Consider the following 25,782-nt stretch of genomic DNA (forward strand, 5'->3'; position numbering starts at 1 on the left):
CATTGTCCCACCGAGGTAAACTGTGTGCTTACTATAGCAATCCCACCCTTATGCTTCAGAGCAAAAAAAAAAAAAAAAGAGTATAATTTCCAACTATCACCTTTCTTGTGCATGGACAGCAATGTGCAATTTCCTTGACTCCTTGGCTAACAGCTGAGTCTGGCCTGGAGCAAACAGAGTCCTAACACTCCAATTCACAATAGGTGTAATATGTTCAGCTGTTACCTGAAATCAGAGACCATTTCTATTTGCTGGGCTTGACAGGCCTGGATTGATATCTGATGAAATCAATGAAACAAGAGCGTAACAGGAAGACTGTGAACAAGTCAACATTGCTGACTGACTGTGAACAAGTCAACATTCATCCAAGTGGATGAATTAGAGGCATTAAGTATAACCATAAAGAAATTATGAAGATGGGATAAGCAAACGCTTTGGAAGGAAGAGGGTCAATTAAAGGATGCATCAAGAAAGCAAATTGTGAAGACAATACACCAAAAGTGAAGTTGTCTGGAAACATGCTGTGGCCAAAAATACAAGCAGGAAAAAAAAGGCTACAGGTAAACTGACAACAAATACTGAAGGAGTGAGGGAAACCCGGAAGGAGTACCATATTTTCTTGCATATAATACACCCCCCAGATATACACACACCCTATTTTTGGAAGGTCCCAAAAGGAAGGGAGGGGTAGCAGTGTTGATTGCCATGTTCCAGAGCCACATTAATTAATGCAGCCACTGCTCCCCCTTGAAAATTTCTGGACCTACGGGGAGCCATTTTTTCAGATATAAGGCACATCCCTATTTTCCCCAGCTGGTTTTGGAGGGCAAAGATGTCAGTTATATGCACAAAAACACGGTATTTTGACTGTGCAGTAAACCCAATGTGCCCTCCTTATTCAAGCATTTTTAACACGAAATATGTCAAGGGAGCTTGCAGGGTAGAATGAATATTAGCACTGACTTAAAATCACAAGAAAAAATGGAAAGAGCAGGGAAGAAATTAAAAATAGGAGAGCTGCAGGTATAGACTGCACAGGGGACGAATTGTTAAAAGTTGTCAGGACAAGGGCCAAGACATCACGAAAAAATATACAAGAGGGTATGGGGCATAGAAGAAATACCACATGAGCAGTCACAGACACCAGTGGTATTAAGATTCAGAAAAGGAAATCTTTCCAACCAGAATAATTAGAGATACAAACTTACTGCAAGTATGAAGAAAAATCATGATAATGTTAACTGTCAATGGACTAAGCTGTTTTTGTGGGAAGTAGTGAATAAGGAACAATACTGGCTTCAAACCAGCCTGACACTATGAATCAGAGATCTAAGCTCTGGTGATTAATGAAAAAAGTAAGAATGGGGATTTAAAGACGTTTGGGAGATGGGGGGGTTTCCACTGATGTGACAGAAGCATTTGAATCAGCTTGAAGGGAAGCATTATGGAAGGTAGCAAAATTATATGGCATTCAGCTAGGGTAATGGCATTTCTAGAAGTTATGTAAAGGATTCTGACAATGCAGTAAAAGTTGGTGGAAAATTAAGTAACAGGTTTGAGTTAAAGTTTGGTGTAAGATAGGGGGATCTAGAAGCACTCATAATATTCATCATGTTCTGAAACAGGGTATTAAAAACACAATAGTTGGAGGGAGACATCAGATGATCTAGAGATAAGCCCTTTAGCTTGTGCAGATGACATTGCACAACTGGCAGACATGTCTGAATGAATAATGATGCTCTTCCCTACCTTGCAAAACTAATACATTTAACTTGGCCTTACATTAAATGCCAAGGCAACAAAGCAGTTGCATCTTGAAAAAAAACACAACAATAGATAAAGTGTGGGAAGGCAGCAACAGTGAAGCTGCAGAATAAGCTGGATACTTGGAAAACTTGATCAGGATGGTTCTATCAAATGATAAAGTTAAAAAAGAGATGAGCACTAGCCATGAGTGCTTTGTGAAACCGATGCAATTATGTACTGATCAAAGCACTATATTTAGTATCAAAGGGCAAATTTAACAAGCTCATCTATTAATAGTATTATTTATGGACTCAAAGCAGCATCATTACATGAAATAGATATCAATAGCCCATAGGTAGCACAGAGGAGAGTCCTCTGAAAGACGATAGGTGTAAAGTGGAATAATTTTAAGACAAATGAATTTGAAAGGAGAAATCACATTTCAGGATTGGCTACAACTGAAATGATCATGGCGAAGACACAGCAGATGACAAACACAACCAAGATCAGGCTGACCCAGAGACCAATCAGATGAATAAGCATGGCATGCACAGACATGATACAGCTGGGTTTAATGGAGAAAGCTTTGGAGAAGAATACATGATGGCTCTGAAACACTCCCAATGTCTGCCATGGTAGAAGGAGAATTAGAGGATAGAGTTGATCAAAACGGCTTTTCTTGAAAGGCCCCCATGCAGAAAGCCCTTAGGAACGGATAAACCATTAGGACTTCGGCTGAAAGAGCCTGAGGAAAGGCGAGTCAAACAGTCACTTGTTATGCCATTTTCGTGGAGTGCAGCGGACCAAACCTGTTAGCGCGCTCCCTGGCAGTTGACCTTTTCACGGTAGTCATGCGGAGATACAAGAATGTCTGAGCTGTTGGCCTTTGCTGATTTAAAAATATCCAAGAGCAGGAATCTGGAAAACCTGTACCTGAGACCTAGGGCCACCTATACACGAGCAGTGAGGCCGCTTCGATGCGCTGTAGTTACAGCATGTCGGACCAGAATCAGTTAATTAAATCTGCTGAAGCGTGGTAATGACCGTGCTCCAGCTGACTCCAATGTCTCGTGTATCGATGTCCCTGCACTGAAAACTGGTAGCGGGGTGCTTTAACTAAAGCTCATTTGACCAGCTTTAGTTAAAGTGACCCCACTGTCATTTTTCAGCACAGGGACACTGATACACAAGATGCTCCGGGTGCTTTAACTATATCGGTTCTTGGAGCTAATCTAATTAAAACGGCTTCCCCCCATTCCCAGAGCACATGTATAAATGCCCTAGTTTTCTACTGATGGTGCAAAGATTTGAAAACAGAACCTGAGAGGCAAGAAACACTTGTGAAACTGCACACCAATTTCCAGTTCACCCTCCGCCGTTCCAATAACCCCTGAATTACATTAAGCTTTGATTAATATTTTTCTCTGAACACTTTACTACAATCCTGTGGCTACAGATCTGGGTTCCTCACTGCTAGACTAGTTAGTACATAGCTGTCCTGTTGTGTGATGCTCTTTGATATTATTTTCTTCCATGGTGAAGACAAACATTTCTGTCTTCCCTTAAATAAGTACATACGGACAGTTTGTTTGTGCCAGCTGAGATGTTGTCAGCAGAGGACATGAAAAGTGATATCTTTCTGTTATTCTAATGCTCTGGACAAGCCTGCTTTTCAGCAGGGGCTTAATCATATTGCCATTTTTGCAGGTACAATCACAGCTAGTAAGACATCAAATGCACAGATGTGTCAGTACAAAGATTTGCAGCTGGATAAATTGAAGCAGATCCTTCTTTTACTGGCAGAGTCTTTCATTTACCAATCTCAAAGCACTGCAAAGGAACAGGTATGTGTTTATCCCTAGTATATAGCTAGGAAATGGAGGTACCGATTGGTTAACAGTAATTCAATGGCAGAGGCAGGAATAAAACCCACTCTTCCTGACTTCCAGCCCAATCTCCTTATATGCTAGCCCAACACAGCTTTCCATACAAGCACTGCAGCCTTCATCTTGAGGACTCTTGCCTCAGGTATGTATGCGAACAGAAAAACCCATAACTATTCTTGTTCCAGGGGAAGGTCAGGAGTCACAGGGTTTAAATCCCTGCTTTCTTTCAAATTCATGATGACAAGGAAGCACCTGAGGCTCTTAATTATCCTTCCTCTCCACCAGGGCCTTAGTACCTGAATCAAATCGTTCTGACATCCATGCCAGGAAGTCTATCATCATCTGGGGAGAGATCATGTCTCACAGATTCAGCTTTGCTTCTTTCCTAAATAACATGAGTTTCTCCTGCTGCTGTTCCACATTTGAAAAATAGTGCAACTCCTGAACCACCCATCTGGTTTAAATTTATCTACCTCTTCACCCTTGCAGCTTCATATGCTTGCACACAAGGGTTGTATAATTCATGAGGTTTAGAAGAAATCTGTCACTTCAGATACCAGTGTGGGAGTTCCTGGTGCATTTACCAGTATCAGGGTGGAGGGTTTCAAAGTCCTGGTAAAATCCCTCTCTACAGCACTGGGTGCTACAAGCAAAGCAATTGGCTGTCCAGTTATAAATGCATGTTATACATGGATGCCTGTATTACTGAGATGGATTGCATAGGTTATGCTATGGTCTGCAGCATCTCGGTCTCCTTTGGTCTTTGCAGGTTTCAAATCTACAAGAGACCCTGGAGAAGTCTGCTGAAAGAAACCTGCTCCTGTACCTTCCTTGTAGGGGGGAAAATGAAGCTGCTTTGTTTGGCTCTTGAAAGATGCCCTTTATATTCAGCAGAGCTGAAGCATAAAGATGAGAAGTCATTGCTTCCTCATGGGCTAGGTTTTTTTTTAACATGCCAGGAGGAACAGGGTTTATTTGTTCTCCTAATTTTTAATGTGCATTCATACAGGGCTAACTGCGTAATTCTACACCCAGGCAAAATTCCCACTGGGGCAGGAGGAAGCATCTCAAGTTCTTTGAAGACCGTGGCCACTCATTATTAAGCTGTACTTTAGACATAGAATACTCTGGGGGGGGAATTTTACTATCGTCCTACTTAAAGAAAAAAAAAATCTTTCTTTTCTTGTTCTTTGAAGGACCCATCCAAGCTGCAGAGTGACAAACTCACTGTGGGCACTGGGGGAAGAGTGAAACTAGAAAGCAAAAGTAAAGAAACTTAAAAATAAACTATTCCTCTCTTCTCATTTCTTGCAGGTACAGTCAATGTTGATGTTCCATTATCAGTCAAAGTGTGATAGTCACATGGATTTAAAGTCAGAAAATTAGTGTCCTGCTCCTAAAAAAAATACATTCTGTAAATCTCAGGACTTTTGGATGTCTCACTCCAGGATGCAATCGGTGAAATTCTGTACAAGGCTGTAGTGCTTGTACAGAAAATTGTGTTGGGCTAGCATATAAGGAAACAGGGCTGGAAGTCAGGAGGATTGAGGTTTATTCCTGGCTTTGCCAAGATGTGAAAGAGCTGGAAATACCAGTGTATTTGCATTCTCTGGCTCAAGTAGTGGAGAAACCCGTGTGCGCACAATACACTCATGTTTAAGAAGAACAGACGATTGATCTTTTGGAAGGAAACGTTCTGCTTTTAAATGTCAGCTTTATCCACTTGAAAGAATATCTCCCAGAGAAGGAGCTGAACTTTCTCGTGAGTGACAGTATGCTCTATTGAAGCAGACAGAGGGTCGATCCATGACTGCATTTACCTGGACCAAGTTCATCCATAGGTATCATATCACGACTTCCAGCCTTCTCGTTATCTACAAAACAGAAGCATTGAAACTATTTGTACTGTGCTTGCTGGGAGGAATGCAGAGCAGGCTTGGATTAATCACAGGGCCAGAGGAAAGAGGGGAGCCCATAACTTACTGAATGCAAGAGGCTATAATGAAACAACTTTTAAATTCTGATCATTCAGAAAGGAAGGTCCTGATGCAAGGAGCACTCAAACTCACATGCCTTGTGCTACGGTGCCGTGACATGTACTGGGACATTCCACTATTCCAGCAGCGTCATGTCTGCTCTGGACTGCGATAAGTTTTCTGGAGTTTAGTTTTATATCTGGCCAAAATGGAATGAGATTCTCTCCTCTGCCCAGAGAGAGGAGCAATCAGGAGGACATACAAGGTTTTGAGAAGATAATTTTCATATTGGTTCTTATCTCCAACATGATCAACAATACAAGACAAAGGAGGTGAGCACGGAACTGGCCATGGCCTGCAGCCAGAACACCTTGGGAGTGGCTCTGTCAAATCTGACCACGTACGCACAGATGAGTCTGAGCCAGTACTTGGATAAGAGACCTCCAAGGACAACTCAAGTGACAGGGGATACTGTGCTGGTGACTCAGTGAAGACTTTCTTTCAAACTCAGTACTGAACCAGTGTTTCAACTCCACTGCAGCAGTGAAGGTGATTCCTTCAGCAGGAGATGTACAAGATCTAATGACTTGTGCTTATTAAACATACCACGTTTATATCACAAGTGCAAGGTTGTTAGTCTCCTGGGCTAAACTCCAATTGGGTAGGATCATAGGGGAGTAGGGCTAGAAGGGACCTCATAAGATCATCTAGTCCAGCCTCCTGCTCAAGGCAGGATCATCCCTGATTAAACCATCCCGGCCAAGTGTCTGCATAACCTGCTTTTAAAAGTTTCCAAGGATGGAGATTTCACAACTTCTTTAGGCAGCCTGTTCCAGTGCTTAACTACTCTCAAAGTCAGAAAGTCTGACATCATGCCTACTTTAAATCTCCCTATAAGTTTGCAACTGAGCTTTTTACCCTGAACTACACAGCTATCAGGTATTTCATGGTAGATTCCGTGTCTATGTAGTTTATAAAATGATAGCTTTGGGATCTTTGGATGAAAGGCACCATAGAAACAAACAAATTGTTATTTTGATCCCAGCCCCACAACACTACTATTACAGAATAGCAAAACAGCCTGGGGAGGCAGAATCATTGCAACTCATATGAAAGACCAGCACTGACCTTGGCTTTTATCCACTAATGGCAGAGTGCTGTCATCATAGCCAGACTTGCCAGAAGTACCTCTGGATCCCTTTGGTGCTGCGGAAACAGTCTAAAAGACAAAACACCAGAGTAAGAAGCTGCTTTGGTGCTGCAAACACAGCAGCTGACAGATCCAATTAACAACCAAGCAAAACACCACTTCAGAATCATGTTCTGGAGCCCTGTTCCTGTTCCATCTGCTGCTGCTTCATGGATCTTCAATCACAACCCAATTAAGAATTAGAATCAAAGAAAATGAGGGTTGGAAGGGACCTCAGGAGGTCATCTAGTCCAACCCCTTCCTCAAAGCAGGACCAGCCCCAACTAGGTAATTCCGGCCAGGTTTGTCTAGCCAGGTCTTAAAAACCTCCGAGGATGGAGCTGCCACCACCTCTCCGGTAACCCATTCCAGTGCTTCACCACCCTCCTAGTGAGAAAATTTTTCCTAATATCCAACCTAAACTTCCCTTGCTGCAACTTGTGGCCATCGCTCCTTGTTCTGTCATCTTCCATCACTGAGAACTAGTTTAGCTTCTGAGTATTGTCCATTTCACTACAGAGCTACTGATGGCTTCTCCTTTCCTTGTCACTTAAACGGGCAAGCAAGTAGCTGCATTTGCAGGTGCAAAGTGACAGCCACTGCTTTTCAGACAAAGAAACCAGATGCATCTTCATAAACAGAACAGGCAGCTGCCATATGAAGTGCGTGCCTGGTAACCAGTGACCAACAATGCAATGTATGCTTGTAGAGGGTTACAGCTAACGTTACGAGCTCCCAAAGCACGAAGAACACATGCCACCAATTTAAGTATATTTATGACCCCATTAAAAAACAATTATCACCTAAAACCAGAAATTTCTCTGTCAAACTCTGCCACTGACATGGTAAGGAGTTAGGCCTGCACACCGAGGGAAGGATAACACATCTCATGGAGCTTTCTCTGAACACTGACTTGGACTAGGACTCTGCATCTTTACCTGGAAATGGGATTTGTTCCACCCATCCTTCTGCAGAACGCTCCGTAGTTCTTTGTAGCTCCAGACCATCTGAAGAACATGAGATGCTGCCTTTGTCTCCCGGGGGGACTGGCTGATTTATGAGACAAAATTAAAACCTCAAAGATTAGAAGTTCATAAATTGACCCCGTAAGCTAAAATCCTAAACATTCCAGCAGACCTGTCATTTCCCACAAAGCATTAAGATAGCTGCTCAAAGAATATATTTTTGGGTCAAACTTGTCTAATGAGGGTCCATCTAGTGCTTATATGAAAACATATCTGTTCATATAAAAAGCCACCTGCCTGAACAAAAGAAGCTGTGAATTATGCAGAGGTAAGATTTTCGTTTGCATTAGCGTGCAGAAATAGTACACAGATCTGCTTGGTGGATTCCACCTTTTGTACTAAGCCTTTATTTAGGTCAAGACAGCAAAGTTGAGCACCCAAACTCTAACAGCAATCAGTTCTGAAGCATCTCTGGAAAACAAGCTCTCAGTGCCTTAGAGTCATCTTCAACATCTTTGGCCCAGTTGTACACGTGCTCCATAACATGAACTCAGCTGAGTCAACAAGTGGTTTAAACCATATGGATGAGAGCAACATGGATGAAAGAATAAACCTAACTAATTCTTACCTGAAAAACATTTTTGCATTTATTCCTTGCAAGTCAGTACCAGTCTGCTACATAAAGCAATACAGTGCCAGGGTGCTGGCTGATTCTTACTTGCACAAAACAATGAAGAAGAATAAAGTAACCTTCAGGTATGCTCTGAAAAGTCCGTTAAAATCATTTATAAATACACTCATTTCTGCTTCCTGGAAATAAAGCAGGCAGCTCTTCTCAAAGCTATCAAGAGTTTTTTGGTAAAGTACCATGATGCAAAAGTGTTACTTTAAATTATCACCTCCAAGCTATTAGGCAGAATGATTACTACCCTCATGAAACATTTTATTTAAAAGTAATAAAGTTTTATCACTTGCATTCCAGAAATGGAATATTGCCACTGGATGAAGGTCTCCCACTCTGCAAATAAAGGTCATGGTTTCACTGCATATGATGTCTGATAAATGCAGACACAATGCTAAGACACACCAGGCCAAGAGAGATTGCATCCTACAATGAGAGAACATTATATTCTCTTGAGCTTATCTCTGGGGTCCAGTAAACCTGTTATAGGCACTGCTGTAGGATTTGTTTTTATTAAACATTTTTAGGACTTTGGCTGAAAGGTCAAGATGGTTGGACACCATCACAGAGCAAAACATCGCTGTTCACAGTGGGTTTTCTGTATATTGTTTTCAGTTGGAACCTACCTTGATTTGCTGATTGTTACCAGCTTCTGAATGCCCTGGGTCTGGATCAGGGACCTTGCATTTTCTGAACTGTCAGTAATAATTTCATGGATAGTATTCAAGACGGCAACCACTGTATCCTCTTCCAGGTTTTTAGCAGACCTCTGCTGTCTACTAGGCAAATTTCTTACCAGCTCCCCCATGGCATAGCTACCTAGATAAGGGGGGGAGACATCATTAGGCAGACCCAATAAACACTCCATCCCAGTCTGCATCCTTTGCACAGTCCAAAGAGCTTTCAGCATCAGTTTCTTGGATCTTAAGACTGTAAGTTAACAGTGTATTCATCATTAATTATGACAAAGTGCTTGAGAATTAATAGCCAAAGCAATGTCATGCAGCACAATGGGTGCTAAAGATAACAGGGAACAGAAGTTTGCAACCTTTGCTGAGAACTTCATGGCCAACATATATCATGCCTTGCTGTGCCTGAGGCCAAAAGCATTCAGCAACTGCTGCTAATACCGAATATTAATGCTAATGTGCACACATACCATTTATTCAACTTAGCTTTGTAACAGGCCTGCTGGGGTGAGATGTGCAGCCATGCATCTATTAACCTTCCCCTGAAAAAGGTAACAACCTTCCCCCCAGGGTACATTCAGCCTTCACACTATACAGCATCGAAGAGAAACCTCAGTCTTGGGTTTATTATTCCCTGGTGCATGTTTGCACCATTTGGTAGCAACATAAACCACAACTAGTTTAGAGGTAAGAAATCTGGGTGCATTTAAGGTAGGAATTGAAGATTGTTATTTATGAGGCATCAGCTGTGTTTCAGCTCTGCATGCCGCAGGAACATTTCCTTGCCCAACAAGGTTACAGCTGAAACCAATCATACAAATTGCTGGAAACACACCAGAAGGCTCAGAGGAAAAGTTTAATGTGGAACTGAGCCTTTGTGATTTCAGTTTAATGAAGACATGGGTGCGTTTTAGCCAAGCTGGATTATTGCTGGCAAGTGTCACAGAGCAACTAAGTTTTAAGGAAGAGGTTTTGAATGGAGAGAGCATGGATGCCTGGCCTCTGGGTATAGGGGCTGGCACAGAAGCACAGAGAATCCCATAATGGGGAGACATGAAACAGTCCACTGACAGACCAAAAGAGAAAAGAGTAACACATGCAGATGTCAGTGTTACTTCTGTAATGTATTCCAGTATCTGCTACAAAGTAAAGTTTCATTCCCATTAAGCTATGTCATCTGCAAGAACAAAAATTAGATGGACTGAAATTAAATTTGTAGATGGCGATTCTTCACTCAGCGCATATGTTGGCCTCCTATCCTTACGGGGGCTGTACGTAAAATAAACTACAGCCTCAAATATTCAACATGAGTCTGAATTATTTCTCAAGTCCATATGTGTCTCCTGGGTTTTGGCCCTGCAAGAGATGTTTGAAAGGTACCTATGAGATCCTTGTTGCGACGATCCATGGAGAGATTCCTCAGTGCAATCGATACTGCCCTCACAACCTTGTCCGAGTCAGACTGGAGAAGCTCCACGAGGACTGGTAAGCCCCTCTCCTTTCGTACTGTTGCACGGATGTATGTAGACCACTGATCATGAAGACACACAAAAAGAAAAACAATACATGGGGCTGTGAATATACAGGCCTATTTCCTCCCAGATTGTATTTCTTTCAGTTGTATCAAAGGCTGTTCAAGCTGAAAAGCCCACACCTAGGATGAACCACCAATTTCTATAGTTTATATGGCTTGCATCATACCTAGCTGCCTTGGCTTACCAGCTTGAATGGCCAGGTCCCCATTACCTGCAATTCTGAATACATAATTCCATTTTTAATTATACATTAAAATGTGACTCCACCTTCAGACGAGTGTCAGGAAGCACTATCTTGCTGATTCACAGACTCTGCTGCTCTGGTTGATCAAGTATTCATTACTGACAGCAGACAGATTATCACGGATGTTGTTGGGGAGAAGGATCTAGAAGCAATTTTGGGATGCAACTCCCTCTGTGATTTGAAAAGCTGATGAACTGGGACAACATCCCATCCTGGGATCAGACCAAGCTCAGCTGTCTCTTAGAGAAGCTCTTATTAAGAAACCCAAGAATGAAAAGTGCATGAAAATGTGAACTTGCTCCTGTTGACATCTGTATCCCCTTTCATCTCAGTGCCAACACTCCAGTCATAAGGCGCTTTCAACTGGGCAAATCCATGATATATTTGTAAAACCGGCAAGTAAAACAGCATTCATTTTTCCCGTTACCGTAAATTGTCTCAATAACGAGAGGGAGATTCAATTTTGTGCCTGAACTGGTAAATTCTCATGACAATTTTGTAGGATGGCAACATTCACAAACACTCTAATATTTGCAAATACTGTCTGCAAATTCTAAGCGTAAGTACCATGCAGCTACCTTCTCTAACAGTATGAAAGAGGGAAAATGTCAGAACAGCTGGGGAACAAACAGGATTAGACAATTTTACTCCTCTTTGGTCACAGCATGCGTCTCATCTCCAGTGTTGTGTGGTGAATTTCTCTGGGACGGAGGTCTTCTTTCAGAGGCCAGATTCAGGAGGTCTGGTTGTTTGCAATTCATTCCTCCCTGTTTACAGGTAGAGGCAGAAGGTCGGATTTTCAAAACTGCCTGGGTGAAGTGTAACGGGATTTATGCACCTAAGTCACTGAGACACTTGACTGTTTTACCTCAGGTACCACAAATGGAGAGTTTTTGTCTGGTCTAGGGAGTGATGGGTTGTGCTTTAGCCCTGCCTGGCAGGCTGTAGGATCATGTCTCTGATGAATACTTTAACAAAGATATGCATGAAATTGTAATTTATTTTATTAAAAAGAAAACCACCCTAAGCAGTGCTGAAACCTTCTCTGGAAGTTAAATATTTTACACTTTGTCCAAACCAATACAAAAAACAAAAAAAAGGAAACACAAATAAAAAGTAACAGAGAACAGAGTGTAAGGTGCCACATTATATCATACCTAGAGGGGTCAATTCAGGAGGGTTGAAAAAAAGTGGACGTGGGGAATGTATTGTACTCACTGTCCAGTTTCCAGCACTGAGGTTCTGCAAAGCCCCTGCTGCAGCTTCCAAAGTGTTGAAATTCTGGCTTTCAGTGAGGATAGAGAGGTATAGTCGTACCACGTCTGGCTGATAGAGCAATTCAAAGCCTGCAGGGAGAGAACATTTAGGAGTCAACACATAAATTGGTATTTGGTACCTCTGCACTCCTGGAGAATGTGAGAGAAGTTTGTGCTGCAGGAGCAGCACAAGGCTTGTGGTTGCACCTAGCCCACTCTGGTCCTGCCTGCTGGAAGTGGTACACGCTGGAAATCAGTAGCAGGACCTATGAACTCTCCAGCTCTGCTGTTCTGCGATAGCCTGAGCACAAACTTGCTTTGCTGATTTTCAGGAATGAGAAACCACCTCATTGCTACAGACTCAGAGATTTACTCTGTGCATTTAACTAACATGCTAAGCATGTGTGCGCACAGGTGTGTGGCACGAGGTCAGGCTTGTTGACAGTCATACCTGCATGGTTAAATGGGGAGCGAATTACGCTGGTAGCTGGTTTTTGCATTCAGATCAATTGAGGTAGCTTTTGCAGGCACTATTAACAGTGCCAATGTGAGACTATGTAGCACAGTTACATCAAACTTCCCCTTCTGACTCCTGCCTGCTGCAAAAATATAGCATGCAAAGTTAAAAGAAGAATCAATGGGTGGGAGAGTGGAGAATGCCACCATTTTAGCTAAGGTTCAGACACTATGCAAAGACAGATGGACACTGTATTGCACCTAGAAACAGTGAAGGATGTAATATACATTAAAGAATAATTCCAAAGGCAAGGCACCCATTCTGTATCCCAGATACATGACTGGAGCCAGTTGGTTTAGATTCTAGTCCCAAGCTCTGCCACATATCCCCCTTTGTTATACCGGGTAAGTTACTCTTACTAACCACTGTGTTCCCTGATGTTTTTATCCAGAGGATTATCCTCATTTGTTATTGCCACAACCACAGTGTCTAGGAGCTTCAGGGTCCCACTGTGCTAGGTGCTGCACACTGAGACAGTAGTTGCTCGTTCTGCAGGGCGTCTGTCATGCTAATTCAGTTGGATGATGCCCCTGCTCTTTCTTTGGCGTTGGCTCTGAAACCACTGGTTGTTTATGTGGCAGTCCACGGACAGGCGTGTGCTCTCAATTAGCATCTCTCCTGCCTGTAATCAGTTCCTTGCTTCCTGTACCAAGTGATATTGTCCTCAATGAATGCTGAGCCAAAAAAGGCTATTTAAAATATGAGGCATTTTGGACTCTTTCTCCTGCTCTCTGTTCTCACCAACAGCTTTGTGTTTTCTCTTAGTATCTCAATGGATTCACAGACCCCTTTCTTCTCACCTTGGATTCCTCTAGACAATAATATTTGCATTTGCTGTTTGGGCTCCCTTATTTTGCCTTTGCTTTCCTTACAGCAGTTTCCCCCCAGTCACCACTCTTTTCCACTTCCGAGAGCTAGTTGCTCTTTTTTGTAATTCAAGTCTTTTGTTATTCTTCCTTCCAGTCACATAGCTTTTAAAACAGCCTTTGTTGCATTTTCAAATTCTATTGTATTGTTGGTCTTTGGACTTTCAACTATTGTGCTGTAAAAATTCTCCCCTTTTCTTTTCTTTATACATTGCATAGCAAGTTTTAACTAGCTCACTATTAATTTAAATCCTTATGCACAAGTAAGGTCTAATGGCTAGAGAGACGGTCAGGATGTATGGTGCCTCCTCTTGGCTAAAGTACAACGGGCCTTGTTACACTTTAATTTTGGGTGGCTTCTGGAGCTCCTGGATTGTCCACATGTTAACACCTCTAAGTTGTTTAAAGCACTTGTTATGCGGCTCAAAGTTATGCCACTCAGGGGCAGGATTATCTCTTGGTCCACATAACCCAGCTCCTGTTCCATTAAGATGTGGCCATTCTCCACAGATGTGCTGCTCAGGTTGAAGGTGTGACCGTAGGCTAACACTAAGCTGATCAGCATTTATGCGACCCTCAGTATAGTGTGCAACAAGGCCCAATGAGACATGAAATCATATATAACCGCTTCGAGCCTCAGTTTCCCCCAGTATAAAAGGTGCAACTCTCAGCTTGTGAGAATGCTGCAAAGCTTCCCTGGTGTTTGGTGTAATCTTCTTTAGAAGTGCAAAAGCTGTGACTATCGAATCACGTTGTCCCATAACTTCTTTTTTAACAAAGTTTTAATTTAAAAAAGATAAAATCTGACAAGCCAGAAGGATAACGGCAAGGTTATAAGCACTGGGAGGGGTTACTTAAAGGCTCTGGAAGCTTTGTCATTGCAAGTTTTACGCAGAGGTTAGATAAACATTTATCTTGGCTATTTTAGACAGGGACAGTCCTGCCTTGAGCGGAGGGCTGAACTAGATGACGTCCGGAGAGCCCTTCTAGCCCAATTCGCCGATGATGCTATACAGAGAAAACATTACTGTAAGACGGATGTGGGCCCATATATGAGCTCATAATTGCCTGCGGCCAAATAGCTGGCAATTCTTCAGTCAATGTCCACTTACAGGCATTGCTTTAGATAGTCCTATCATAATTCTGACATCCCCGAGAACAACTCTCCCTACTCCCTAGTTACACAGCCTATAATTTACCCACACAATCAATTTTCGTATCCTTTGCCTTAAACCTGACATTTCTACCATCCTCATCTCTACACTTCATTGCTCCTACCCGTACTGTATTATTAATACGCAGTAATCACATCCCCTCCATTTTCTCCCTCCCCCACTTACCTACTGCAGACAGACCCTGCCTGTAGATCCTGGCATTCCAGTCACGTGTTTCTCACCATGTCTCTGTCATTACTTCTCTTCATGCATGACAGCCCCTCATTTTTCCTAGTTGTTTCCCATGTCTCCAGCATTACTGTAAGAGCGTCCCAGAAATGTTTCACCCCTTTTTTTCTGCTAAATACTATTATCAGCATTGCCTATTTTAGTTACTGGCACAATTCTACTTCTGGGTGCAATCTCTTAAGCAGCCAATTTGGAGAATGGCACCCTCCTGCTCCTCTTGCCCCCGCCCCAAAATGTTGCTGTGCCTCGGCTCCCTTCCTGCCTGTTTTAAAGCCCTCCAACACTAGTCTTGCTACCTAGCCCAGAAGGGTCAGGGTTTTGCTTTGCTTAACAGGCTTATAACGAACGCCCCTCATGAGTTGATGCTCATTAGTAGAGAACAGACCCTCATGGTGATAATGGTCCTGCTGTACCTGAGGGGTTTTCCTCATCGATGACAACCTGACACTTTTCATAAGCATTATATTCCCTTAAAAAAAAAAAACACAAATAATTTTTCTCTGTTCTCCATCTGCCTTCTGTCCTAATGAATCCAGCTCTGCTATTTATAGCATGGATTTTGTGTGCATTATTGCAATTTCCTTCCAGGGTTGTGTAGAGGCCTCAGACATTTTTTCCTGAAGTACTTTAAAGCACATTCCTAGGAAGCACAGCTGGTCTCCCTTCCATTAAGCACCTGCTTCTCTTCTAAACCTATTTCCTTAATTTCAAGATCATCTTAATTATTTTTCCAGGTACTGCTACTTTTGTGTAATATATGGTTAATTGCTTTTATCCATTTTTTTTAATGGAATTAAAAAGAAAGAGGGTCGTCAACGACTGGTAATGAGTCAACAAGAGAAAAATGTCAACTGCTTTCCTTTTGTGTCTTAAAAGGCTGTTGAAATGGCTGCACAGATTCAGCAAACACTTAAGGCCAGACTGAAATCTCACGGAGGTATGCGAGACTTTTCCCTATGAACAGGTTTAGCACTGAAACCGAATTTATACCCTTCTTCCCCTTGATGACTATGGATTGAAGTTATCTATAGGCTTCTTCCATTGCAGAAAATAGGGTACACGGGTTAATTAACTGTCTGTTGGGTCTTGTCTTTTAAGCAGGAAGGAGATGCAGGAGGTGATGGAGCCATCGAGATCTGGGGACATTTGCATTGTCTAGAAGGGTGCCCCAGGCAACTAGCATGAGGGAATTTGATACCTTTCCCCCTTCGAAATGTTTTTATTCTCTAGTCTTGCGCATCACTTATACCAGCCCCATCTTTAAGACTCTGTTGACTGAGGGGGAGCAGATGGGCTTCTTTGTTGCCTGTCAGGGCTGTTTCTTCATGGCCCACGGGGCAAATTCTGTGCGACTCCGGCACTAACTGAGAGGTGTCACGTTGACAGCCCTCTGCTTATCCACAGAACAGAAGCAGCCTCGAGAGCAGGCAAAAAGCTTTACAAAACTACTTCACCAACACACATCAGCTGTGCTTTGGAGGGACCACCTGGAGGGGACAGAGCGATTCAGTCACTAGGACAAGGCTATTCATTCCTCAGTCTCTCTGAAGAGCCCTAACTGTGTTGATGCCTGTGCTGTGGGCAAAGACCACCGACAGGAATTTTCCTGCCATACACGGCCACAATAAAGCCATCAGTTTGGACTGAATTGTGAGTCACAACCTAAAACTACCTCTACCTGCCTACTGCTCTCTGAGCCACTAGTCCCCTCTTGGGAGAGATCACTACTGGGCACCACAAAGCAGCTTCCTTCATTCCTTCCTTCACAGCTCTGAGGCACATAAGCTGCTTATACATGTGTTTGCGGGTGCAGGCACTTTAATTAAATAGTTCCCAGACAGCTGCTCTAATTAAAACATCTTACCATCATGTGTATTAAGCTCCCACATGTTTCAAAATGGCTGTGGGATGCTTTATCTAGAGCTCATTCAATGAAGTTTAGATAAAGTGCTCCCCCGGCCATTTTGAAATGTGCAGGGGTTTAATACCTGGGCAGTGAGGCAATACTGAAGAGGTCTAATTAGGACATGAATGAGCATGTCTATAGGCATGCATAGGCTCTGCAGGGCTTTGGACCCATTCTGCTGGCTGTAGGGAAGGAAGAAGACACCAGGGCAAAAGACACCAAGTGTAGGGATTGAATTCTGGTTGGGATACCAAGTCAATTTTTTTTATAAAACTGATTTTTTTAAATCTGTGACTACTGTCCACATTGTGTCTGTATTTAGCCACATTCTGGCAATAATTCAAATGATGGTACTAGATTCATTTCCCTGGCTTGATAGGGCATCCCCAGATTAAGATGATTATCCTCAGAAGAAGGTTACCAAACTCATCTCAACCTCCCCACCATTATTCAGGGCTTTATTCCCCCTGCAAGGCACAGGAAATTATGCGCTCATATGCTGTGCTGAGCTGACAGAATGCACCCATACGAATTGTTACTGGAACAGAAAAAGATTTGCTGGTATTATCTATCCTTGCAAAAACTCATCCAAATCACCATTTCAAAGGAAAAGAGGCAGAATTCATAAAAAGCTATTATACAGGACCGTGGCAAAGCTATAAAATGAACCCATCAATCTTTGGAGATTACTCAAATGTAGCTTGATAGTGATCCATTTCTGTGATAGTTATCCATTTTTCCAGGTATCTCTACATCAGCCACTTCAAATGCTGCTAAACGTGACTGCTACCACCAGATGGTGCAAGAACAATCCTGAACTGGGGCTCCCGTTCCTCTGCAAGGTCATATAAAAGTACATCTTGGAGAGTAAGCAAGCAGTTCCCTAAGCAACTATGAAACCATGAGCCAAAGGCAAAGAAACATGTCAGTAATGGAAACCAACATTGTGATTCTGCACGAAAGAGGAACTCGGCAGATCTTGGACTTCTGCCCTATTTCAGCAATGGGCTGGTAACTTCATTACAAACTGTGTAGTTCATTGTATGCAAGTTAAACAGTTGTAAACCAGAGCTCGTGATTATTTTCAATAGAAACTGGGGCACTTTCAGAAGATGTGAGCAACAAAATGTTCCAGCAGTTCTGCACAATACTTTGCTTTATAGCCCCCAAGAAAAACCTCCTGTAAGGGATTTCTTTTTTTTTTTAAAGGACACAAAACATGATCAGTGTTTTTTCTTTACAAAACTAACATCAGGACCATTCTGCATGCTGTGCTTCAGGAAATGGTGCACAAAGCAATCTTAATGTCAAGATAAATGTGCAAGCTTCTTCAAACTGAAGCATTTAAAGGGAGCACAAATGCAGTCAGATCCAATAGTCAAGTGCTTTGAATGATGGAGAATGCAGCCCAGTCCTGATAACTGTAGAATGCCAAGCGCCAAATTGCAGAGAGAAGGGAGAAGAGATGCTTCCTAGACAGCAAATTGCTGCAGCAATAGGAAGGAGAAATGAGAAAAAGAAGGCTCTGAATAATCCCTATAGCCTTCACTTCAAGGTGCAGTATAAATCAGGATGGATAGATATTCTTACTAGAGAGGGTTGTGGATAGATTTCACCAAGAGCATTACATCCATTACAAAGCATGAGCCCTCCACCTCCCCCTCTCAAAAGCGGAGAGCCTAGCCTCTGAAGAGTGCAGAAAAGAACAGCCAAATCAATGTGCAGGAAAGAACAGCCAAATCAATGCGTAGTAATACACAAGATTCAGAATAATGAGGGAAAAGTCGAATAGGAATTTTTCTACTCGGAACATGAAGACCCAAGTGCACAACCTTACTGAATACTTCAGTAAGTTGCACACAAATTCTAAAACTAAGCAAACTGGCAAACTTTCATCCCTCCCTCCACATGTGAAAGAGCTGGTAGCAAACAAGCGATGGAACAAATCACGTGATGGGACACACAAAGGACGCGACAGCAACACGTTCCCAGAGTGACTCAAGAAAGCGGAACGGAGAGACAACAGAATGAGTCGGGCTGAATATAAAGACGACAGAGAGGCACCAAGGGAAGGAAACGAGAGGGTGGGAGAGTGACTTAAAAAGGATGCATGAGAGATCAAGGGACCTCTCTCTCTCCTAGGATGCTTTATATTTCCATGGCCATCACCAGGGGTCAGTAGAATGCCCAGTTTAGTTTTATCCCAATAAATAAAATACACAGAGTATAAATTATTTAGATAAAGAGCTGTGCAAGGCAACTCAACAAGTTGACCTTGTGTGACATGTGGCATTTCCCCATTTTCCATGAGCAGACTTGTTATACTAGTACCGCTCCCTGTTTGCAAGTGACCTAGCAAAGCAAAATGCCAGCAGTATTTATTTTAGCAATATGCACTGATGGCCCCCTCGGGACAGGGTGCTCAACATAATCTGCAAACCTTTTGGCTATGCGAGGAGGGAAGAAGGGTCACTGCACCACTCCTCTCTTCCCCTGCCCCATCTGCTAATGGGGACTGGGAAGTGCTAGGGGACTTGGGAGCACTGGGAGGAAGGAAGCGGGCCTTGACTGTTGGTGACGTAATCACTGCTCCCCAACCTGGTGGTTCAGAAGAGCACTCTGGTGTCTCCCTGGACCTGGTAAGCGGAAGGCAGGAAATACCCCACCAGCCGGATAGGTGTGGGGAAGGGAGAATTGTCATAGGTGCCCTTTAACTGGTTAGGAAGCATGTTGATGAAACCCAATATATTTAGCATCTGCAGGTCACCTTTAAATGAAAATGAAAAAACCAACTGTCACTTCCATCACCTTAACCTGCTCTAGATCCAGAGTTAACTCAGAGGCCTCTGGCGGAACGACTAAAATGCATGTCTCATGTAAATAGCTTTCTTCCCGTAACAGTCCCTGAAGATTCATATCTGACCTTGGTTTCTTTAAGTACAGTACATCAAACACCAGTTGCTTTCTTTCTTGCCAACACCCCAGCTCCAAAGTGATTTTTATTTACTTTTCACTGGTAGCAGAGTATGTTTCATTTTACGGGAGAGAGGAAGAGGAGAGAATGCGCAAACTATTTGGAAGAGCTGTTACTATCTGAAAACGAACTTGAAAAAAGTGGACACCCTGGGGTTTGCAATTGCATATCAAACACGAAGTTTGTTAGTAAAGATTCCACACCTCCCACAAAAGATTTAGGGCTACAACTAAATCACTGCAATTTCCAAATGTAGCTGGGGTCTGTCCAGCTCCTGCCTCATCACGAACAAAAAAACACTAACTTGAACTTAGTCAAAAATTCTTCTGATGATCCAAAAGAGACTCCAGCTCCTCTCCCAGAGCTGAACTGACTGCAATACTTCACTGTGCACAACCACTCACCCTGAAGAGTCAAAAGGTCTCCAGGTAGGAAGCCCTGTGAACCAGAATGATCTTTACACAGAGAAAGCAAGGCATTTCTTTTGGTGCAAAGAGTTGTTCTTTTTTTTCCCTAAGGGTAAGGAACAAGCATGGCTTGGTAAGCACAGACCAGGGTGGCAGGGGCATACAAAAGCAAAATCTGATTTGCAGCTCTTGGGGAGCTTCTACCTGGAGCTTTCAGTTTGGACCCATGAACCTGGCGGCTGACAAAATGCAGCAAAGGGCCTTCCCGGAAGAGCCAGGTAACCAAGCAAGTGGTGCTCTGGCCTGTACTCAAGTTGCCATGTCTGGACATCAGTGAGTTTTCTGCTTCTCACACCACTATGAAGTAGGTCATCCTTAATTTTCTAACCCTTTTAAGCCTCAAGCCTGACAGGCAGATGATGGTGTCTCTCTTTTGGTCAAGTGGCCACACCTGCTCTTTTAGCTCTATCAGCTGCCATTGGCCCTGCTAACTAAGGGCGTTTCTGATGTGTCTGCTCCCATCTCTGTTGGGGTCCATAATTGCACTTGAATGACTTCTTTTCTCCTGGAGAAGGCCCAACAGCCCTCAGATCCCCAGAGAAACCTCTTCTCATGTGGTATAGCACACAGCAACTTTCTATCACCCCCACCCGCTATTCAACCTGCGAGAGCAGTCCCAAGAACCGGAGAGACCAGGCCAGAAGCAAAAGCAATGACCTGCCTGTCTGTCTGCCTGGACTTCAGGACACCTCCACAAGCACTGGAGTTGGAAACGGTGAGGAAGCATGTTAGCTGGTGAGTACAAGCCACAAGCAGCGGGCAACTCCATGCTAACCGAAATCAATAGTGCAGACATCAAAGGAGGCTCCTTATCAGCCACACAGAACAATGCAGTGATCGCACTGTGCTGGAGAAACCTATCTTCGATAGAAGTGGACCTGAAAACCATCCCCCTGATTCTTATGGTCCTGTGGTCTGGAGTTTCTTCCACCCCTCCCCGCTTAACACAGCCTGAGTCCCTTGACTTTTACGATACATAGCAAGTCCTCTCTGCTTGGTCAGGCTTTCCAAAGGAAGGTGGAAAAGGGAGGAGAAAAGGGCACGTCGAAAGGGGTTTGGAGCAAGGAATTAATTCTTTGCTGTCAGTTGCTGACACTGTGTCCGTTTGACGCCGGTTTACAATTGCACACGTATGCACTTAGGGTTGGTCATGCCCCTGGCTATGTGCCCGTTGCTGTGCGTGTCTAGTATCACGGCAGACTTTTTTCTCTAACTGAAAAACCAAACGGAGTAAAAACTTATTTTCCTCACAGATCCCACCATATGCACCTGAGGGCCCACACAGGTTTGAGCACAAGTGCCACTGCTCTTCTGACTATCCCAGCTCTTCGATGCCACTGCACAGAACGGTTGTCTAAGGGTCCGTGTTTGCTGCCTTCACTAATGGAGGTGCCTAATTGTCCACTTTACCTGTCAAAAAGGTCTGCGAGTCTGCTGTGCAAAATTCATTTCTTGGAAATGGACAGACTGTAAGCTGTTGCCAGAAGGAACATAAAAACATACCACAATTATTTCCAATAACAAACTACAATATGTTGCTTTTAGTATCTCATCAGTAAGTCGTAGGGCTTTGTAGTATTAGCATTTCACAGAGCTCAAGTCAGCAGTGCAAATCAACAGCTTGAGAAGGTATCATTAAGGGACTCTTTTCCTTCACTTCACACTGCCTGGACCCATCATTTTGTTTCCTCAACTACTTTTTGCATGTTTAACTAGGGCTGGGTATTCCAAACCTCACATTTTCTTGCCCTCAAACCACTGCCAACGTGGATTTCCCCCGCCCCAGCGCTGCATTTCCAGATGCAAATCAGCTGCTGTGAGTCTGAGAGGTTAATAAGCTTTTAGCTTCCTCTCCATTTCAGCTCCGTAGCCCCATCGGCAGAGAAATATTGGCTGAGAGGAAATGCACACAGTCGTTTGCTACAGATGACACTTAAGTAAATTCATTTTGATAAAAAAGGTTTCAACATTGTTCTCGGCTGTTTACAAATTAGATGGCTTTATAAACTTAGTTTCAAAAATCCTAGTGAACAGATAAACATGTAGGGGAAGGGAGGGGGAGAGACCGTAGCGGGGACGCATTGAGGAAACGGGACCAGAGAAGAGAAACAAAACAGAGCCGGACACACTTAGGGCTGTCGTCTGCAAGAGGAAAGAGAAAGTATAGGGAGCCATTTCCCATTCTTACATGCCCACGCAGGTGGGAGGCAGCAAAATCTGGCTTTTAGTCATAAAAAGGAAAAGGGACCTGTTAGCAATTTTGGCAGCCCACGGGAGACCAGAGAGGCTGATCCTGGTGAGGAGCCATAGCCTCCTTCTGCACCCGAGTGGCCATGGGTTGGGGGAGAAAGAAAAGGGGGAATCTCTAGCTACATCCCTTGAATCAAAGCTCTGCTACCTGCACCCCGTGGGGCCTCTAGAGCCATCCTTTACAACAGACTCACGGGCTCTTCATCATGACACGTTTTTACAGCACGTTGTTTGGTCCAAACTTGTCAAAAATAAAGCACCACTTGGGGATTTGGGGGACAGGGACAGTGTGCTGCCAGGTAGGTGACTGTGGGATTTTGCTCATCCTACATGAAATGTTGCCCTACTGAGCACAGGCTTTCCACCTCCTTGTGCTCAGACTCCAGAGTGATGGGTATCTGCCTCTGAACTTCACCAGATGAAGTCAGACAGACAGTATTTCTGCTAGGGCTGGCACCTGTCAGGTTCTCCCCCTCACCGCCTGGCAGCTTGAGTTTTATCTTCAGTGCCAATGGAAAAGCAGCCTTAAGAAAACAAAGCAAATCCTTCAAAATCTACACATCACACTATGCTCACAACCACCATTTAGGTTTCAGAAACTTCTCCGCGTGTTACTTGGACCTCAGGGAGTCCAGTTCTACTCTCATTAAAAAGAAAAAATGAATTCAATGTTGAGCAACAAGAGTGAAGAGGGCTCTGTACTCCTCTGCTCACCTACGGGAGATTTTTCTTATTTGCAGTAGAATAAATGCAGAGAGGTGCCAGTGACCTCAGAGGAGTCTCCCCACACTCACATTGCCACCTACAAAGGAAGCATTTAATACAGGCTGCACTGAGGATGCTTCAGAAACAACCTGGGCCTTCTTTAGTAAAGGTTGTCACGTTCTGTACTGAGGGGCAGTGACACCATCCAAGTCTTAGCCCACCAGGAGTGCCCAATTCATCCTGCCCCACACATGACTGGTCTGCTGAATCCAGCCTGTAGGGCTGGGCTGGTACAGGCACTGGATCAGGTCCATGTGCTGCTTGCAGTGAGCATGCACTGCATGCAACGTGCGCTGGCCCTAGCCCCACATGCAGCGTGTGGGGCCAGCCTCACTACATGGGGACATGGGGCCAGCCTAGAGCATGCACTGCATGTGGCACCTGCACCGGACCAGCCCTGCACCCTGACTATAGCACATAGGCCTGGTTTTGGAGCCCAATCTGCACTGGCCCTAGATCCAGCACACAAAACTGGTTTGATGCAGGTGCCACATACAGGGCTTGTTTCAGACCAGCCCTGTGTGCTGTGTGCAGTGAGTGCCGAACCCAGCCCCCTCATGCCAGCCCCAGGGCACATGGCACCTGCACAGGACCATCCCTGCATGCTGGCTCCAGCCTGTGGGGCTGGCCTATGGGCCCAGTCTGGGTTGACCCTGGTTCTAGTGTGTAGGGCTGGTTTGCTACAGGCACCACATACAGCAAAAGCACGTGCCCTAGCCCAGCCCTGTGCACTGCACGCAGCATGTGCCAGCTCCAGCCCCCATACTGGCTATGTGCAGCCTGTGCCAAATGGGCTCCGCATGCCACACACAGCATGCTGGTCAGTCCCCTACAGTCAGCACTTCAGCACACCACAGGCCAGATCCGGTCTGTGGGCTAGATCTTGGACACCTCTGGCCTACACTAACTCAAGGCTACCGATGCTCCCTTGTTCGGCCTGAGCTTGGAAACTGTTACTGGGCTCATTGCTGGCAGAGTATTGCAGCCTTTTTTAGGAAAGAGGATCTAATGACAAAAGCATTACAAAGCATTTTAGTTCTCATCCCCATTAGCACTAACACCCCCATCTATGCAATGGTATTCAAAAGTGCTTAATAAGCAGTTGCAGTTATGGGAGGCTCCTAATTTGCACAGTATTTACTGAATGCAGATCCAAATGAACCCTCCAATCCTGTTTGCTGTTTGAAATAGCTAATTAGTTCCTGCCACAACTTCCAAAGGCAAAAGTGTATTTCAGTTCTTCTCTCCATGTCATGAAAGCTGTCACATGTCCCTGAAAAACCCCCAGTGCCTCTAAATCCCTCTCAATTACATTCACAGTGCTGCTGTCAGACAATTCAAACATCTCCCAAATAACCAGGAAGAAATATAATATTTTCAGTGTCAAGTTGCTGCTAGGTCAGAGCAGAGACAGTGAGAATATGAGGCTGTCTTCAAGCTCCCTGAGAAGAATTAACATGTCAGGCCAGATTTTCCAAGGTATTTAGGAACCTAACCCCCACTGATTACAAGCCATCCTCACAGCACCCTGGGGAAAGCACAACATCAGTATATTGGACATAAATATGAAGGGTTACATGAAAAAGGAAGCTCAATAGAGTTTAGAGTTAAGTTACCTGGGTAGCAACACAATCTGTGCTCTGGAGGCTGGGGGATTGTGGGGTTCAGCGGACAGAACATCAGGCTAGAAGTCAGGACCCTGGTGCCACTGACCTGCTGCGTGACTTGTTCGAGTCACTTTGCCCGGGTGTCTTCTTGCTTTCACCGGCTGTGATTTTTTAGGGCATGTTTGCACTGCACTTGGGAGGAGTGACTGCAACTCGGGCAGGCAGACCTACACCGACGCTAGCAACCCAAGGTATTCAGGAAAGTACAGCTGCAGCAGCACAGGGCTCTACAAAGGGGAACTACTCAAACAGTCAACCTGGGTGCAAGGCAGGTGTTGCAACTGGCACTGAACCTGTGCTCAACTGCACCTTTGACTGCAGTGGAGACACTGTTGTCCAGCTAATTTCTTGGGGGAAGGACCTGTCTCAATGGGATTCCCCCATCATGCTTGGAAAACCTCTAGGCACTACAGTGATACAACATATAATCATAATGGTGACACCTCCGAACACTTGCCCACACCTTGATTAATGTAATGGGGCCCTCCTCCTCAGTGTCCCTGCTTCCCGTATACAACACCAACACTGCTGAAGTTAGCCTGCCTCTCCCTGCTGCTGTTGGCTCCAGCCAAACCCATTCAGTGCCCTCCCTGCTTCCCCTCTCTTGCTGCATCAGATTCAGGATGCTTTTTCCTCCCGTGCTTCTCTCACTTTCTCCTTCTCCTCTTTTCCCCCAGTTCTGTCTCCTAAGAGGAAAGGACTCCGTCTGCTCTTGGGGTCATTTCATAGGTTTCATAGACATTAGGGCTGGAAGGCACCTCAGAAGATCATCGAGTCCAGCCCCCTGCCCAAGGGGCAG

General features: G+C 44.2%; 1 protein-coding gene across 9 annotated transcripts in view; it reads right to left on the reverse strand.

Moving 5' to 3' along the window:
* ARVCF (armadillo repeat gene deleted in velocardiofacial syndrome) overlaps window positions 1–25,782 on the reverse strand; it is a 521,911-nt gene that overhangs the window by 21,582 nt on the left and 474,547 nt on the right. For 8 of the 9 annotated variants that reach the window (XM_019506985.1, XM_019506983.1, XM_019506978.1 and 5 more), the window contains 6 exons: window positions 12,131–12,258; window positions 10,514–10,664; window positions 9,071–9,263; window positions 7,736–7,847; window positions 6,737–6,827; window positions 5,453–5,506 (listed from right to left, as the gene is read on the reverse strand). In XM_019506985.1, the coding sequence (XP_019362530.1) occupies window positions 5,453–5,506; window positions 6,737–6,827; window positions 7,736–7,847; window positions 9,071–9,263; window positions 10,514–10,664; window positions 12,131–12,258 (729 nt within the window). The remainder of the gene's footprint in view (window positions 1–5,452; window positions 5,507–6,736; window positions 6,828–7,735; window positions 7,848–9,070; window positions 9,264–10,513; window positions 10,665–12,130; window positions 12,259–25,782) is intronic. The other variant, XM_019506979.1, reaches the window with a different exon arrangement.

Source organism: Gavialis gangeticus, unplaced genomic scaffold (assembly GCF_001723915.1).
Source record: "Gavialis gangeticus isolate Ggan-Ray unplaced genomic scaffold, GavGan_comp1, whole genome shotgun sequence".
Classification (NCBI taxonomy): domain Eukaryota; kingdom Metazoa; phylum Chordata; order Crocodylia; family Gavialidae; genus Gavialis; species Gavialis gangeticus.